Raw genomic sequence first — 16,233 nt, forward strand, 5'->3', positions numbered from 1 at the left:
CTAACAGAACTTGGGGTGCAAATTATTGTGGATGCTCCATCCCTGGAAGTGTCCAAGGCCAGGTTGGACAGGGTGGGAGTGACCTGAGATAGTGGAAGGTGTCCCTGCCCATGGCAGGGGGTTGGAATGGGATAATCTTTAAGTTCCTTTCCAACCCCAAACTTGCAGCAGAGGAGTTCCAGGGAATCTAAACATTGCCTGAGGCAGTTTGAGAGCAGGTACGTATAGGGAGGAAGAGAAGTGTCTCCCAGGAACAAGGGGTAACCAAGGCACATGCCAGGGACACAGAGAGTGGGAACCTGGGGACATGCGTGGCGGCTGTGGGCACAGGACTGAGTGCTCCTGTCCTTCCTGTCCCTCACTCCTCCTTTGCAGGGATCTCCCGGAGCCCATTGGAGGGAAGAGGCAGGTTCTGTGTGCTCCATGGCCTGCAGCTGGTCCTCCAGCTTGGCACAGGGAGAGAGAGCCTGGGAGAGGGTGGGGACCACCAGCAAGCATTAAGTCCCACTCGAGGTTATGGAGAGTTCATTTTTTAAATCAACAGCAAACTTCTAAGCACCCGTGGATGACTAATCCCAAATCCCGTTCACACCCACTTGTCCGTGTCCATTTCCTGGTTGGCCCTGGCCTGAAACACTCAGAAACACAAACGTGCCCGGCTTCTCTGCCCTGATATCCCAGCTCCAGTGCCTCCCGTGACAGTCCAGCCACCCCAGTGCCCTGAGTCCCCCTGCAGAACCGCAGGACATGTCCAACGAGGTTGGGCATCCACTTTCATGCCCCTTGGACTCCCTCCAAGGCCGTACACACAGTCCCTAATGCCACTTGGAGCATCTCCCCACCCTCATGTCCGGTGGGCAGGCTCCACTGATGCAGTGCCCCCGTGCCCCATGGACCCTCCCCAAAGCCTCACAGACAGCCAGGATACCCCACAGACCGCTCCCAGATACCCATGGACAGCCCCCAGTGTCCCACAGACACCCACTGGTGTCCTGCAAACCTTCCCTGACCCCTGTGTATCCTCCCCAAGTGCCCCAGGGACTGTCCCCTGATGCCCCCTGACCCCTGCCCAATGCCCCACGGACCCTCCAGGTGTCCTGCGGGCAGTTCCCAATGCCCCGTGGCCCCTCCCTAATGCCCCACGGACCCTCCAGGTGTCCTGCGGGCAGTTCCCAATGCCCCGTGGCCCCTCCCTAATGCCCCACGGACCCTCCAGGTGCTCCTGTGTATCCTCAATTCCCCACGGACCCCCGTGCTTGCCCGGGGACAGTCCCCAAGGCCTCACAAACGCCACGTGGACAGTCCCCATTTCCCCTACGGACACCACCCGCTGCCCGTGGATCCTCCTCAATACCCCGCGGACGCCCGTGATGTCCCCAGCACCGCAGGGTCCCCACCCCATTCCCGGCGGGCAGTCCCCGGCGCCCCACAGCCCGCCGCGGTGCCCCGTGTCCCCCCAGCTCCCAGTGCCCCCCAGCATCCCTCCGCTCCCCCGCCGTGGGCGGCCCGTCCCGCCGCGCCCCGCCCCGTCCCGTCCGCGGCTCCGGGTGACTCACGGCGGGCGGGGGCTGCCGGCGGCGCGGCGAGCGGGGGCACGGCGGGACCTCCGAGCCATGGCCCCGCCGCTCCTCCTGCCGCTGCCGCTGCCGCTGCTGCTGATGCTGCTGCCGCCGGCCCGCGGTGAGCCTGGGGTGCCGGGGTGCCGGGGGGCGGCAGCCGCGGGACGGGGCGGGCGGGGAGTTTGGGGGGGGTGAGCGGCAGGAACCCCGGCGTGGGGCAGGCATGGAGGCAGCGGGATGCAGGCACCGCGGGACGGGGATGTTTTCTCTCCGGGGTACCGGGGGGCGCCCCTGTTCTCGCCACGCGGGAGGAGGATGATGGAGAAGGGACGCCCGGGGCCAGGCTCGCTCCCACGGGGATGCTCCCGGTGCCTCCGGGCCCCGGCGGGTCGTGCGGGCGCCTCGGGAAGGCGACAGGAGGGTCACAAGCGATGGCCCGCGGCGAGCCGGGGGTCCCCCGCCTCTCAGCCGGTGGCTCATCTGGCCCCCAGCCGTGGACAAGGGACCCCACACCGAGCACCCAGCCCCGTCCGAGCCCGGCGTTCGGGGTTCCCGGGAAAAGCAAAGGGTTTATGGCAGAAATTCTCCGCTCCGACATCCAAGGAAGGCTGGGAGGGGGCTGAGCCTCTCAGGCACCAGCCGTTCTCCCAAACAGCCCCCACAGCCGCCAGACGCCGAGTCACACGCGGTGGCATCACCATGGGGAGCTGGAAAACCTGTCTCTGTATTGCCGCACCGGGGGTTCGGCGGGGCTTTCTAGCCCTAAAGGGACTTGCTGGCTTCTCAGGTGATGCTGAGCGCTCTGTGGGCGCCGGGCTGGGGGAGCTGCAGCTCCCTGGAGCCCGTGGCGTTCCCAGCAGGTATTTCAGGACTTGCTCTTCGGGCTCATCCCTGCAACTTCGTGTTGGCTGCTCTCGTTGCCCCCTGGCTTCAGACCCGAGGGAGCGGCGTGAGGCTGTGTTGGACGGGGAGGGGAGGGTTTAGGCTGGAGATCAGGGAAAGGTTCTTTCCCCAGAGGGTGCTGGGCACTGCCCAGGCTCCCCAGGGAATGGGCACGGCCCCGAGGCTGCCAGAGCTCCAGGAGCGTTTGGACAGTGCTGCCAGGGATGCAGAGGGTGGGATTGTTGGGGTTTCTGTGTGGGGCCAGGGGCTGCATCAGTGATCCTTGTGGGACCCTTCCAACTCGGGATATTCTATGATTCGGTAGTTCCCGGGCATCTGTCTCAAAGCCCTTGGGCTTTTCCCAGGCTCCGCTGCCGGGCTGGAGGAGCAGCTGCCGCACGTCGAGAGGTACGAGACGGTGCTGCCGCGGGAGCTGCGGGTGCCCCGGGGGAAGAGGGACCTCTCTTCGCCTCCGGTGAGTCACAGCTCGGCACAGCCGCCCTCCTGCTTTCCAGGGAATCTGCCCGGGGGGTTGCAATCCGCAGAGATCTTGTCCCACCACCAGGCTCACCCCTTGACCGACAATATGGCCAGACCCCCTCAGCCCTGCACCAAAAGAATGGCATGCCGCCCATTTCCTTGCCTTGCTTCCGACCCAGAGGATGGAGATGCTGAAGCAATTGATCAGATCAGCTTCCCTGGGCTGGGTTGGGTCTAATTAGGACCTGCAGACAGCGGGGTGCACTCCTGGAGAGAGGGCTGCTTTCTCCAGTGCTTTCTTTGGAGACGTGACCCAGCGGTGCCACCTCTTGCAGCCTTGCTATGATCTTGTGACATCTGGTCTTTCCTTAAGGAGGGGTTTGTGAAGCCTCATGGAGCTGTAAGCACTTTTCTTGCTGTGTCTGCTGAAGTTGGGGCTTTTTTTGTCCTTTGGGACAAAGAAATAAGAATCAGAAAGTTGCAGAAATCCACATGAAAGCAAGCCAGTGCTGTTTTTCTTGGGAAACCTGGCAATTTGGGGGAAGGAATGAGGTTTGAGTCAGGAGTTTGGAGTGCTTGATGTCGCCGTCCGTAGGATGCTTTGACCTCAAAGACACTTTCCTCATTGCCTTACAGTGAAATTCAGCCAATTTTTTTTTTTTATTCCTCTTCTAGACCCAAAAAGCGCCGTTTTTAGCGCCCGGGGGGATGGAGGGACCGGGGACACGAATTCCCTAGTGCCATACAGCACGTTCCTCTGTGATTCAAACCCTTCCTGATAAGCTAGCTTCAAAAACACTCCCCAAAAGCATCTGTTTTCCCTGCTCTAGAAACCTAAACTTGTCCACGAGATAAACATTCCCCAGGCTATTTAGAGACGCCATCTGTGCCGGGTGCGCGCCGGGCGGCTCCGCACCGATCCCCCCGGAAAGGGGAGCTCACCCACCTCGGGATCCCTCTGGAGAAGACATCTGCCATGAGCTGTGCACCTCGGGACTGCCATGGGGGCTGTCTGATGCGTGGCACCTGGATTTGGTCTTGGCTAGGGTGGTCCTTTGGATATCTCTATCCTGCCTTGTTGAGAGTGGGAAGTCTCCTGCTTTCCAAACCCTTTTTTTTTTTTTCTCTTGGAGAGAAGTTAGGTTTGCTCTCCTGGTCATCTGGGTGGGGAAGAAGCTCTCAGCGAGGTTTGATCAACACCAAGCCCCTCTGAGACAGAGACGGATGTTCTCCATGTTGGCTCCTCCTGTAGCCAGGATGGGCACAGGACACCGTGAGCTGGTTCTGGGGTTGGAGTGACCGGGACACACGGGATTGGTCCAGCAGGGCGCGCTGCCAGGTGAGGGTTGAAGCAGACTAGCTACCCCCTGGCTCTGGTGAATCCAAAAGTTCCTCCCTGCAGACAGGGTGGAGCCCTGGGTCCTGCAGCCCAGGTCTCCCGTGTGCCAGCCTTCCCGGCAACACAGCAGGGAGAGTGGCACATCTGGGCTCTTCATGGAATGGGGTCTGGAGAAGTGAGCCCCACCCCTACTGAAAGGCCTGTCGCCTCTTCCCACCCAGGGAAGAAACACCCGGAGCTCGGGTGGGATGGGACATCCTGTCCCCATCCTCTGCAAGCTCTCTGGGTCTCTTACTGAGACCAGCTGGAAGAAATTCCTCCTCTCCCTGCGCTCTGGTTGTGGCCCTGCTGTGCTGGCTCAGCACGGCCACGGGGCTTCCAGGGCTGCTCCCAAAGCCTTCCCATCTGGAGCCCTTGCACAGCCCATGCTAATGAGGAAGGGGGTGATTCAGAGAAGCTTTATCAGGACTTCTTATTTTAAACTTGCCCTGCGGTCATCTCCAAGAGACGCTCCCTGACCCAGCACCCCCTTCCAAGTGCTTTCCTGCCATTCCTTAAGACCTCTTCTGGCCTTGGCGTTGCCAACAATAACAAAGGATGGCTTTGTTGGCAGACAGGGGTCAGGACAGGGGGGAGACGCTGTTCATAAGAGAAGAATGTTCCAGGGACCCGGGAGCGTGCTGGCACGCTGGCCCGGAATTGCAAACCAGGGAGAATCGGGGCAGCTGAGTGACAGGCAAAGCCTCTCACCTGGCCCCGCTGGCACTGAGTCAGCAGGGCTTTCTGCTCAGCCTAGCTCCTTCCAGGGTGCAGATCACCCCCTTGGGAATGCTGAGCCATGGTATGACAGCCAGTGCTGTCATCCTGCCCAGGGAGAGGCAGCACACCTCATCCCGGAGAAATGCTGGCCCCATGGGAAAGGTTTGCTTTGCCTTTGGCTCAGCTCTCTCCACACCTGGGTTCTGTAAGGGCTGAGGGTGTGCCCTCAGGAGAGGTGGATGTGCCCTCAGGAGACATCTCAGATCCCTCATGGCAAGGGCACATCCTGACACGGGACCATGACTCTTTCCCAGTGACCCCAGTGGGATGGGGCCTCCGGTGGTGGAGATGACAAGACAGCCCGGAGGGAAACACTTTTCCTGTAGGAACATCTCCATCCTGAGGGTTCAGGGCTCAGTTGGCTGAGCCACAGCCTCCCTGGCTCCCTCCCACCAGCAAAGGGGATCTGGGACACGGTGGTACTAAAACCTGCTCTGAGAGGCTGAGGAGCGCCAAGGGAAGGCTGTTCCCTAAACGTGATGCGGCATGTTAGATCAGTCAGGGAGGAAGCAGTCTCTGCTGATAAGAGCCACAGGGATCTTTGTGGTTCAGCTGGTGAGTAAGTGCTGAACTCAGGCCCCAAAAAAGGAGCTCTGTGACTGATGAGTAGGAAACCTCAGCCCCTGGCACGGCCATCTGCAGCCATGTGTCAGACACGGGAAACCAGACTTTGCTGACTCCATCTCCTTGCGGGTGACCTGTTCTTCATCTCAGGATGTGCGGGGATTTGCGTTATTGCCCACATGCTTTCTTCCTTCTCTTCTGATTTCCTGTGTCTTTGCTGGATGCCCCCAGGGTGAGCGGCCAGGCTCCCGGTCCCTCAGCAGGGCACACACAGACCCTGTCCCCTTCCTGGGCAGGACAGGAGCCAAGGGGCCCCTCTGGTGCAGCACTGGCTCCTGCTGACAGTGGGTCTCTGATGGCACCTCTCCTTCATGCAGAGCACCTACCCAGACCACGTCCTCTACAGTGTCCATGCTGAAGGCAGGGAATACCTCCTGTGGCTGGAGAAGAACAGGTGAGTGCAGGTGGGCACGGGTGGGGTGGCCTGAGGAGGGATTTGCATCCCACCCTTGCCATGAGCATCCCTTCTCCAAGGCCTGGTGTCACTGCACCGGTGACCTAAGAGCACTTTATTCAGCCCAGAGCACTTTATTCCCTCCTTGCCAAGCCCATCTGGGCAGGTCACAGTCCCCACACGCTCTCCCCCAAAGCGGGGTGGCTGCTGACGGCCCTTCCCCTCCCCGCAGGGCCCTGCTGGGGCAGCACTACACCGAGACTCACTACTCGGCCGACGGCTCGGAGATCACGGAGAAGCCGGACACGCAGGTACGGGCTGGCTCCGGGGGGAGCAGCTTTCCCACCGCGCTGGTGCAACCCCCACAGCTCTGCCCTCTCTCTCAGCAGGATCACTGCTTCTACCAGGGCCGCGTGCGGGGACACCCCGGCTCAGCAGCGAGCATCAGCACCTGCGGAGGGCTCAGGTACGGCCACGGCTCCCTGGAGCCCTGCTCCGGGCTGGGGAACAGCGTCCAGCCTCGGCATATGGCACGGTGAGCCGGAGTGACCGAGCCCCGGTGAGCCGGAGTGACAGAGCCCCGGTGAGCCGGTGTGACCGAGCCCCGGTGAGCCGGAGTGACTGAGCCCCAGTGAGCCGGTGTGACCGAGCCCCAGTGAGCCGGAGTGACCGAGCCCCGGTGAGCCGGAGTGACCGAGCCCCGGTGAGCCGGAGTGACCGAGCCCCGGTGAGCCGGAGTGACTGAGCCCCGGTGAGCCGGTGTGAGCAAGCCCCGGCCGTGCTGATGGAGTGAGAGGTCTGCTTTCCCCTGCGGAAGGGAAGATGACATCCCTCTTCCTGCTGGAGGTGCTGACCCTGGCTGGGTGCCCGGCAGGAAAGGCGCACGGCACTTTTTGGGGGGCTGACTCATGGCAGTGGGGTGAGAGTGGGGCCCTGACACCACAGGAGCTCCGGGCAGGAATGTTCTCGCTGGATCCATCCTTAATGGATCAGCTGCTGAACCCCAGGACATTCCTGCTGCCTAAAGTACCGGACACTCCCTGTGCTGTGGGTGTCATAGCTTGTCCCCTCGCAGCCCAGCAGCCAGTTTGGCAGCTGTATTTATATAGAATCCCAGAAAGGCTTGGGATGGAAGGGACCTTAAAGCTCATGAAGTCCCGCCCCATGCCGTGGGCAGGGACACCTTCCACTAGCCCGGGTTGCTCCAACCTGGCCTTTCACACTTCCAGGGATGGGGCACACACCACAGGCACTTCCAGGGGGGTGTGTGTGGGGTCTGTCCGTGTCCTGCCCGTCTCCCCAGCCTGACGCCTGCCCTCTCCCTCTCTGCAGCGGGTTTTTCCAAGTGAACGAGACCACCTTCCTGCTGGAGCCGCTGGAGGGGGCAGTGGCCGGCCGGCACGCAGTGTACCGAGCAGCTCACCTGCGGGGGAAACGCGGCACCTGCCGGGAGCCCAGGGCCACCCTGGAGTACGACCGCGAGCCCAAGATCCCTGCAGCCATGAAGCTCTACCGCTGGGTAGGGATTGCATTGCTGCCCCTTCCCTTCCCCGGGGGGCCGGGGAGGATGGGGGCGTTCCGAGCCCCCGGGCGATGCCCCTCTCCCTCGAGAGTGCCCCAGCACAGGTGGGAACAGGCCCTCAGACCCTGTGCCGACAGCAGGAGCATCCTCCCACCCCTCGGGCTCTGGGATGCCTGCAGAGCCCGGTGTGTTATCCCAGCAGCAGGTTTGGGTTTTCCAGCGTTCAAGCTGGAAGAAGTCTGAAACCCAGCAAAAACAAGATCCCAGAGCCGAGCTAGGAGACCTGCTAACCTTGGAAGGTCCTCTAGGATCTGACACACCCCGTGGGAGCTGCCTGGCTCGGCAAACTGCAAGCTGAACCCCACTTTCCTCTTCCTTTTCAGAAATCAGGTCCCATACAAAAAGGTCCCCGGTACGTGGAGCTGGTCCTGGTCGCAGACAACCAGGAGGTAAAGTGGGGACGACTGTGGGTGCCTGTGGGTTTGCTGTCACGGCCTGCAGTGGAGCTCAAAGCCACCCTGGAAACCTCTCTGTGTCCTTCCCACAGTTCAGGAAGCACAAGGACCTCCGCACCGTGCAGAACCGCATGAAGGAAATTGTGAACCACGTAGACAAGGTGAGCCCAGGGCTCTGTACCTGCCCTCCCAGCTCCAGTGTGGGCACAGGAGAGGTGGCAGAGAGGTTGGCACGGGTGGGGTGGTGGGGCTGGAGCCAATCTCAGGCCCACAGGGGTCTGCTGCAGCGTGACCACATCTCTTGGCCAACCACGTGTGCAGTGTGGACATGACGAATGGCTCAGCTCTGTCCATATGGGGAGGAAAATTTTGTCCTGTAACCCCGGGAGCACAGCCCGTGGCCACTCTCAGGCTGGAGAATCTGCTAACAAAGGGAGGCATGGATGCATTGGACAGTGGTGGCTTTCCTGACGGCTTTGCTTCAGCCTCACTTGTTGGTTAGCAGTGTGGGAGCACCATCCCAGCCTTCCCCAGCCAAGAGCAAGCCCAGAGGTTTTGGGGGAAATCCTGTCTACATGGTCATCCCAGCTTGCGTTATTTATTGAGGGTGACCGAGCATTGCCCTGGGCTCGGCTGCAGTTCCCCAGGGCAGGTGGGGCCTCCCTCCTGCAGCTGCAGCCCAAACCCAGGCTCTCTCTGGGCTATGTCCCACCCCAGCTCTACCAGCCCCTTCGCCTGCGGGTGGCCTTGATTGGCCTGGAGGTGTGGAACCACAGGGACAAAATCACGGTCAGCCCCAATCCCGAGGTGACGCTGGACAACTTCCTGCACTGGCGGGAATCGGAGCTGCTGCGGAAGAAGCCCCACGACAACGCCCAGCTGATCACGTAAGGACAGGGGGCCACCACCTTGTCACCCTCCTGGCCCTGCCACCGCTCAGGGCACGTGACCGTGGTGGCATCTCAATCCCACAGGGGCGTTGACTTCCATGGAAACACCGTGGGGCTGGCCAAGAAGTTGGTGATGTGCACCAGGGACTCGGGCGGCGTCAACCAGGTGGGTCCCGTGCCCTGCCCTCCCTGCACTGCACCTTCCAGAGCCTCTCCCTCCTCCACTGGTCCCCAGCTTTCCCCCTCTGCAGCCCTGAGGCTGGACTTGGTCCCTGGCATCTCCATCCCTACTGGGATTTTAAGAGAGATGGGATCACTGGGAGAAGTCTTTAAGCGTGATTTATTGCCTCAGTCTCATGAAGGGTGAGAATGTCTTCACCACATACGCCAGGAGTTCATGGTCAGTGGTCACAGGACCACAGTTTACAAGGGGTTTTAAAGGTTTATTAGCCAATAATCTACTGCCACACGTACTCTTTTAAGTTTCACACCAATAGCTAATTAAACTGTATCACACGTCCTGCCTCAATGCAGACAATTTTATCTAATCCTATAGTGACACACAATCCTGCAGAACTACACCTTAAAACTTCTTATTACCTTTATAACTACTTCTGCATCTTAACTTTAAAACCTTTAAACTCTCCGCTACCTAGCTTAATATGTTTCTGCTTGAGCTACAAATCCACATTCTTGCCGATGGTCTCTAAATTTGGAAGCCTTTTCCAAGGCCTCAGGTCAAACCCTGTATTCTCTGCTGTATTTGGGCCTGCATGCATGAGGATCTGAGAATTTTCTGGGCCTTGAATTCCCACATGCCCCCTAAGTGACCGACCCCCAGAGAAGCGCTGGGGCTGTGGACACTCAGCTGGGTACCTGTGGTACCTTTGGTACGATTGGAAAGTCTCCCAGAGAAGCTCCATGGACACAGGAGCTGGGATTTTAGGAGGCTATCAGCTGGCTGGGACTGGCTGTGCTCCTCATCCCTCTCCAGGAGCAGGAGAGGTTGGCTGTGGGACCAGTGGCCTCCCCAACCCACCACAAATCAGCATTTTTGGAGCAGCCACTTTGTCTAAGCTCACTGACAGCCTTGAGGCACCAGTCTGGGGGTCTTGTCTTCCCTTACCGGAGCATGGCAGTGTGAGGAGACACCTTCTAGAGCCCCAGGGGCCCCGTGGAGAAGCTGTGGAGAAACCACAAGGGCATTGAACCCACGCTGGGATAAAATCTTGCACGTGGCCAGAAAGGAATCAGCTACGTGAAGATTTATCAAGTCTGAGCGTTGGCCTGCAACTTCCCAGAGTGGCTTAATAATAGCAAGACAACTTTTCTGGGCATGCTTTGTAAAACAAAAGGTTTTAATAATGACAAAAATAACAAACATCATAGACCAAAAGAAATATAAGTGGAACACAGTGCAGAGAACTCTCTGACACTGGCTAAGGCAGTCCAAAAAAGCGATTGGGCCCCTCTGTGCAGTCTTTTTAGTACTTGATGGTTCAGGTGGGTTTTTTGGCACCTCACCCAATGAAATTGGCAACAGGCATTGAGGTACATCCCAAAGCCCAGTCAGTGCTCCTGTGCTGGCTCTGGACCAATTACAATGAGAAGGTTGTGGAAAATTCTACTTTAACTTCCTTACACGTTCAGAGGTAAACTGGAACTTTTTTCCTTATGTGGAAACACCCGCTGGGGTGTGGGGGTGCATTCCTACAACGCTGCTCTCCCTGTCCCACAGGATCACAGCACGAACCCCATCGGTGCTGCCTCCACCATGGCTCACGAGATGGGGCACAACCTGGGCATGTCCCACGATGAGGACGTGGCCGGCTGCCGCTGCCCCATCTCCAAAGCTGACGGGGGCTGCGTCATGGCAGGGAGCGTTGGGTGAGTGGAGGAGGCAGGGGGACATCCCTGGGCAGCAAACACACAGAGATGTCCTCTAGCAGGGTGGCCTGATGGGGGGGAAACCGGTGAGAGGCTCAGGGCAGACATTCCACCCCAGCCCACTGCAGGTGCCTCTGAGCCTGTGGGTGAGCCTCCAGCTTCCCCCTTGGGCTCTCTGCTCATGGCCGTGGGTTTTTTATCTTCTTTTCCTCGTGTGAGAGCCAGAATTAATACACGGGAGTTGCAGTTTCATGTTCAGACTCAGTGTTTATTAATTCTTATCTGTATTACACTCTCACAAGTCGTGAGCTCTAACAAGATAGAAAATGGAGTACCTCTAACTCTTTCCAATGTCTTTTTAAGAATAAGCTATCCACTAACGAGATGACACCTATATCATTGATACTTTTAACCCAATAATTGACCACCCAAGGCCCTCAATGTGGACCTTTTTCACCCAATTAGAAAAAACACCACCTGAAACCATGAAGAAGGTGAAGAAGAAGGACTTAGACAATGCCTTAAATCCTCCATATTGCCCCATATGTACTACTGTGTTCTAAACCCTTAAATTCTAAGTTTTTCACCCTGTGAGATCACGCAACACCATTCAAACTACACCCCCACAACCCCAGTGCTGTCACTCAATTTTGGAAGCCTGTTCCATGGCATCAAGTCAAATGTAGCGCTCGCTTGAGGGCTGGTGCCTTTTAGCCCAGAAAGCCTGGAATTCTCAGCCTCCAGGGTTCCAACAGGTGACCACCTGTCTCTGTGCCCCTCCAGGCTGGTTTACCCCAAGCTCTTCAGCCGGTGCAGCGAGCAGGACATGTGGCAGTTCCTGGGGGACCCCCGGACCAGCTGCCTGCTGAACGCGCCGCGGGCGGACGAGCTGTACGGGGGCCCCGTGTGCGGGAACCAGTTTGTGGAGCGGGGAGAGCAGTGCGACTGCGGCACGCCAGAGGTGAGGGCTGTGTCACACTGTCCCTTTTCTGACCCAGAGACGGGGCAACTGAGAGGTGTTTTAAAAGCTTTTATTCTGTTTTCAGTCTCATGTGAAGGGTGAGACAGTACAGATGTTATAATTCACGCCATCACAATCAGAGGCCAAACTATTTCCTAATTACATTATAAGAGTTTCTTGGCCTCTCAGCTTTTGCCACACAATGCTGTTAATGCCTAAAACTTGAAGCCAATTATCTAAAATGACCCCTCGTGGTTCATACTACAGTGTATCTTTCGTAGTTCTATTTCTCCAAGGTATCTAGGGTCTTATTTGCAAGGCCATCCTTTGAAACTTGTTTCCAGTTCCATTTCTCTCCCAATAATATTTGTCCTATTCCATGGAATTTCAAAGACAGCATTTTCTATCTCGAAGTTTGCATGCAGATAGATACTATGTGAGCCTTCTGTCAAGCTTTAAGAATTCTCTACAAATCCATTTCCCACAGGGGGGCTCTCCAAAGGGTTGGGAAGGAGGGTGGGCAGCAGGGACCTGAGATATGTCCAGCAGACTCTCCCCTTGTGCTTCTGATGCTTCTGCCAAAAAATAACTGGCGGAGTGTATTCATCTGTGCCTCCCTTTATGTGATTTTAGCCTAGGAAAAGATGGACATCCCCCCATGTCCTCCAAAGAGATGACCCAGGAGGGGACATCAGGGCACGTTGTTCTTCCAAGAGCTGTGCTCGGCTGTTCCTCATCCCTACCAGCACATCACGGGGAGGGGTTGTGGAATTGAGACAGACAGGCAATGCCTTTGGGATAAATCCCTGATCACAGCCCTGTGCTGGGACCTGAAGGAACGCTCCCCTGATGCAGGGAGCACAGAAATCCTCACTTTTTCTCCTTCCTGAAGATGTGCAAAGGGGCTAAGCTCAGGCTTCATCCTCTGAAAAAAAAAAAAAATCCCTTCCTGGTCCTTTGGTTTGGTGTTAGTAATGGGGATGAAGAGGCAGCAGGAAAGGTCCCCACCTGGGATGATGTGGTTTTGGCCCGTGGTTCAGCCCATGGCAGCTACACTGCAACCTGGTCCCCTCAAAAAGGAAGGAAGAGTCCTTCAGGGGGCTTCCGGGAGGGTTTCAGTCCATCCCTGTCTTGCAGGAGTGCACGGACCGCTGCTGCAATGCCACCACGTGCCAGCTGAGAGAGGGAGCCGAGTGTGCCCGAGGGGAATGCTGCCAGGACTGCAAGGTACTGCCGTCCACAGGGGAGCAGCTCGGCAGGTTCTTAAGTAGGGGAAGGGCAGGTCCGAGCCCTGGAGGAGTCTCTGTGCTGTGCAGCGGCTCAGTCAGCAGCAGAGTGTCCGCGTGTGGATCCCCGGGGTGCTGGGAGGCGTTTCCCAGAGCGGGGTGTTGCTGTGCTGTGGTGCCTGGAGAAGCGAAAGCGTCTAGGCAGGGCTGACCTCCCCGTTCCCCGTGCAGGTGAAGGCTGCAGGCGTGCTCTGCCGGGCCAGCAAGAACGACTGCGACCTTGCCGAGCACTGCAGCGGCCTCAGCGCCGAGTGCCCGGAGGACGTGTTCCAGGAGAACGGCGTCTCCTGCCAGCACGGCAACGGCTACTGCTACAACGGGGCCTGCCCTTCGCACGGCGAGCAGTGCCGGGCGCTCTGGGGCGCAGGTAGGGCCCCGTCCCTGCCCATCCTCCCGCCCCACCTGCTGCGGGATGTGCCCGGAGCCCCCCGGGCCCGAGCATCGCCCGGCTGCGGTCCCTTCCCGCATCCCGAGCTGCGGCGCTGCCGATCCTAAAGCGGGCTCCGGCACCGTGTGACCTTTTCCGTGTGTCCCGCAGAGGCGCAGGTGGCTCCTGATGTCTGCTTCAAGCACAACAGCGAGCAGCACGTCCACCTGCACTGCCTCACCGAGTACGGGAAGCAGCCCTGCAGCCCCAAGTAAGGGCGGGGGGTGCGGGGCGATGTCCCAGCCCGGCCGAGCTCCCGCCCGCCGGCGCTCACGGCCGCGTGTCCCGCAGGGATGTCAAGTGCGGCACGCTGCTGTGCCTGAGCGACAAGACCCAGCCCATCCTCGGCAGCGGCTACTACTCCATCGACTACTACCTCGGCCGCTTCAAGTGCAAGGCGGTGATCGCGGGCAACGACGCCGGCGAGGCGGCCGAGCTGCGGCTGGTGCCCACCGGCGCCAAGTGCGGGGAGGAGATGGTGAGAGCCGGGCCGGGGCCGTGCCGGGCCGGGGGAGGGTGAGCGCCGGCCCCGGGGCAGCCTCAGAGCCCCCCTGCCTGCCCCCAGGTCTGCTACGCCGGCCGCTGCCAGAACCTCCTGGTCTACGGCGACAAGAACTGCTCGGCCAAGTGCAACAACCACGGGGTAGGCGCTGGGATCGCCCCTCCCGGAGCTGCTGCGGGCCCCGCCGGCACGGCCACCGCCCTGACGCTGTCCCCTCTCCTCGCAGGTGTGCAACCACAGGCGGGAATGTCACTGCGACCCGGGCTGGGCAGCGCCCTACTGCGAGCAGGAGATTTCAGGGATAGCCACAGGTAGGGTCCCCTCACCCCGACGCGTGTCCCGAGGAGGAGGGAGCTTGGGGAGGGGGCTGGCACCGGCTGGGAGGTGCTGCTCCGTCCCCAAGCGCCCGGCTTGGTCCCCGCAGGGAGCGGCAGCGTGGTGCTGGCGGCCGTGCTGGCCGTGCTGGCCCTGGCCGGCATCGGGCTGGGCAGCGGCGTGGTGCTCCTCAGAGCCAGGGCGGCGCGGCGCTCCCACAAAGGGTAATTCCCGTCTCCGCTGCTCGGGGCTGAGCTCCAGGAGTGCCCGGAGCAGCCCCGCATGGTCCCCGTGTCCCACAGGAGCTGCGGCGGGACTCCCTCAGGCCTCGCCAACCCGCTGTTCCAGGAGGGCGGCCGGACGCGCCCGGGCCGCCGCCAGCTTTCCCTCCGGGACATCGGCCAGCCCAGCCTGGTCAGCAGCACGGCGGCCCCGCGGGCGGCCCGGGCACACAGCCCGGTGCTGGCCCTGCGGCCACCGGCCCCCGCCCCGCAGGGGACACCTCGGTCCCCTCCGGGATGGCCCCCGCAGGTAACCACCCCTCCCAATGGCCCCCGGCCCGACCTGTGCGGGCACAGCCCTGGCGGGGCCGGGCTGGTGGCTTGGGGGTCCCTTCCTCCGCTCCCCGCCCCGCTCCTGCGTGCCCAGGTGAGGCAGCCGGGTCTCTCCTCCCGCCAGGCGAAGCCGAAGCCGCCCAGCAAACCTCTCCCGGCGCTGAAGAGCAAAGTGCCGAGCCACGGCGAGCGGCCGCCGGGACCGTCCCTGCCACCGACACCCTTCCAGCGGTGTCCCCCGCCAAAGGTGGCCCTGAAGCCGCCCCCAGCCAGGAGGTGACCAAGGATGCTCCATCTGCCACCGAGGAATGGCACAGCTGGGTGGGTGGCACAGCTGGGGAGCCATCGTCTCGCTTCCACCCTTACTTGAATTGCTGGCCAGACCCTCGGACCCTGCCCGGGGTGGGCACCAGTGTTTACAGATCCTCGAGTTGTGCCTTAAAGGACTCGGCAGCCTCACGGGTGTCCCAGGGGGAGCCGTCAGCCGGGGCTTCCCAAGGAAACCGGGAGCGGGGACAACGCCAGCTCCGGTTTGGAGCAATGTCCCACACTGGCCCAGGCTCTCCTGCGCCCTGGGAGCTGCTGCTTTCTCTCCCGACGTCCTGAATGTGTCCTGCTCCTCCTGCCCTTCCCTGCTGGGACTGCGGAGAGGAGCTCCTGGCTCCTTCAAGGGGCAGGGAGAGCACTGCTCCATGGGGACCGTGCCCCAGGAACACCCAGCCCTGGCTGGGGACATCACATGGAGGGATGTCACCAGGGGCTGTGGCAGGTCCAAGCTGGGCTTGGCCTCCCCACGGGGCTTTTCTCTCTGGAGCTACTCCTTGAGTTACTGTTCAAAGGGGAATTCCCTGGGAGCCTTTTTATTGCAGCCATTTATTTATGACCCTTATGTGACCATTTTGAGCCACTTGCTGTAAAACCAGGCCTCCCATTTTTGATATAATTTAGGTTCAAGGCTTTTATACCAATAAAGACTGAAGGTAGAGGTGTCATGGGGTGTGTCTGGGCAGGAGGGGACAGCAGGGTGGCAGCAGGCAGGGAGCTGTGTGGGGATCACAGAGGAGGGGGGAAAGGGTCAGAGCTGAACTCCCCAATCCAGTGACCAAGCCACAGGGGCCAAACTGCAGCACATTTTGCCAGCCACAAAGAGCCGGGCTTGCCCCAGGGGCTGCAGGATGCTGCAGGGAGTCCCCTCATGCTCAGCACCATCCCGGCTGTAGCCTGATTTGAGCACAGGCTCTTCATGGGCTCCCAGGGTGGCAGTCACTACAAGACATCCACACCATGCAGGGCTGCTGCAGGGGAAGAGGTACAGGAGTCCCCCACTTCACGTGCCA

General features: G+C 60.1%; 1 protein-coding gene across 1 annotated transcript; it reads left to right on the forward strand.

Moving 5' to 3' along the window:
* The first annotated feature begins 1,613 nt into the window (after positions 1-1,613).
* Positions 1,614-15,938, forward strand: ADAM8 (ADAM metallopeptidase domain 8). Its single transcript, XM_066191918.1, has 21 exons — positions 1,614-1,680; positions 2,807-2,916; positions 6,021-6,097; positions 6,330-6,408; positions 6,487-6,563; positions 7,430-7,616; positions 8,003-8,068; positions 8,167-8,235; positions 8,792-8,961; positions 9,049-9,130; positions 10,703-10,851; positions 11,635-11,812; positions 12,950-13,039; positions 13,270-13,465; positions 13,637-13,736; positions 13,817-14,003; positions 14,091-14,168; positions 14,254-14,338; positions 14,452-14,566; positions 14,645-14,873; positions 15,021-15,938. The coding sequence occupies exons 1-21, from the start codon at positions 1,614-1,616 to the stop codon at positions 15,174-15,176; spliced, it is 2,547 nt and encodes an 848-aa protein (XP_066048015.1). The 3' UTR covers positions 15,177-15,938.
* The last annotated feature ends 295 nt before the right edge of the window (positions 15,939-16,233 follow it).

Source organism: Chamaea fasciata, unplaced genomic scaffold (genome assembly GCF_029207755.1).
Source record: "Chamaea fasciata isolate MVZ Bird 193981 ecotype frontalis unplaced genomic scaffold, bChaFas1.0.hap1 SCAF_9, whole genome shotgun sequence".
Classification (NCBI taxonomy): Eukaryota; Metazoa; Chordata; class Aves; order Passeriformes; family Sylviidae; genus Chamaea; species Chamaea fasciata.

Coding starts and splice junctions, on each gene's coding strand:
- ADAM8 (XM_066191918.1), top strand. CDS start 1,614: ATGGCCCCGCCGCTCCTCCTGCCGCTGCCGCTGCCGCTGCTGCTGATG. Junction 11,813..12,949: donor GCGACTGCGGCACGCCAGAG/GTGAGGGCTGTG, acceptor CCTGTCTTGCAG/GAGTGCACGGACCGCTGCTG. Junction 14,874..15,020: donor CTCCGGGATGGCCCCCGCAG/GTAACCACCCCT, acceptor TCCTCCCGCCAG/GCGAAGCCGAAGCCGCCCAG.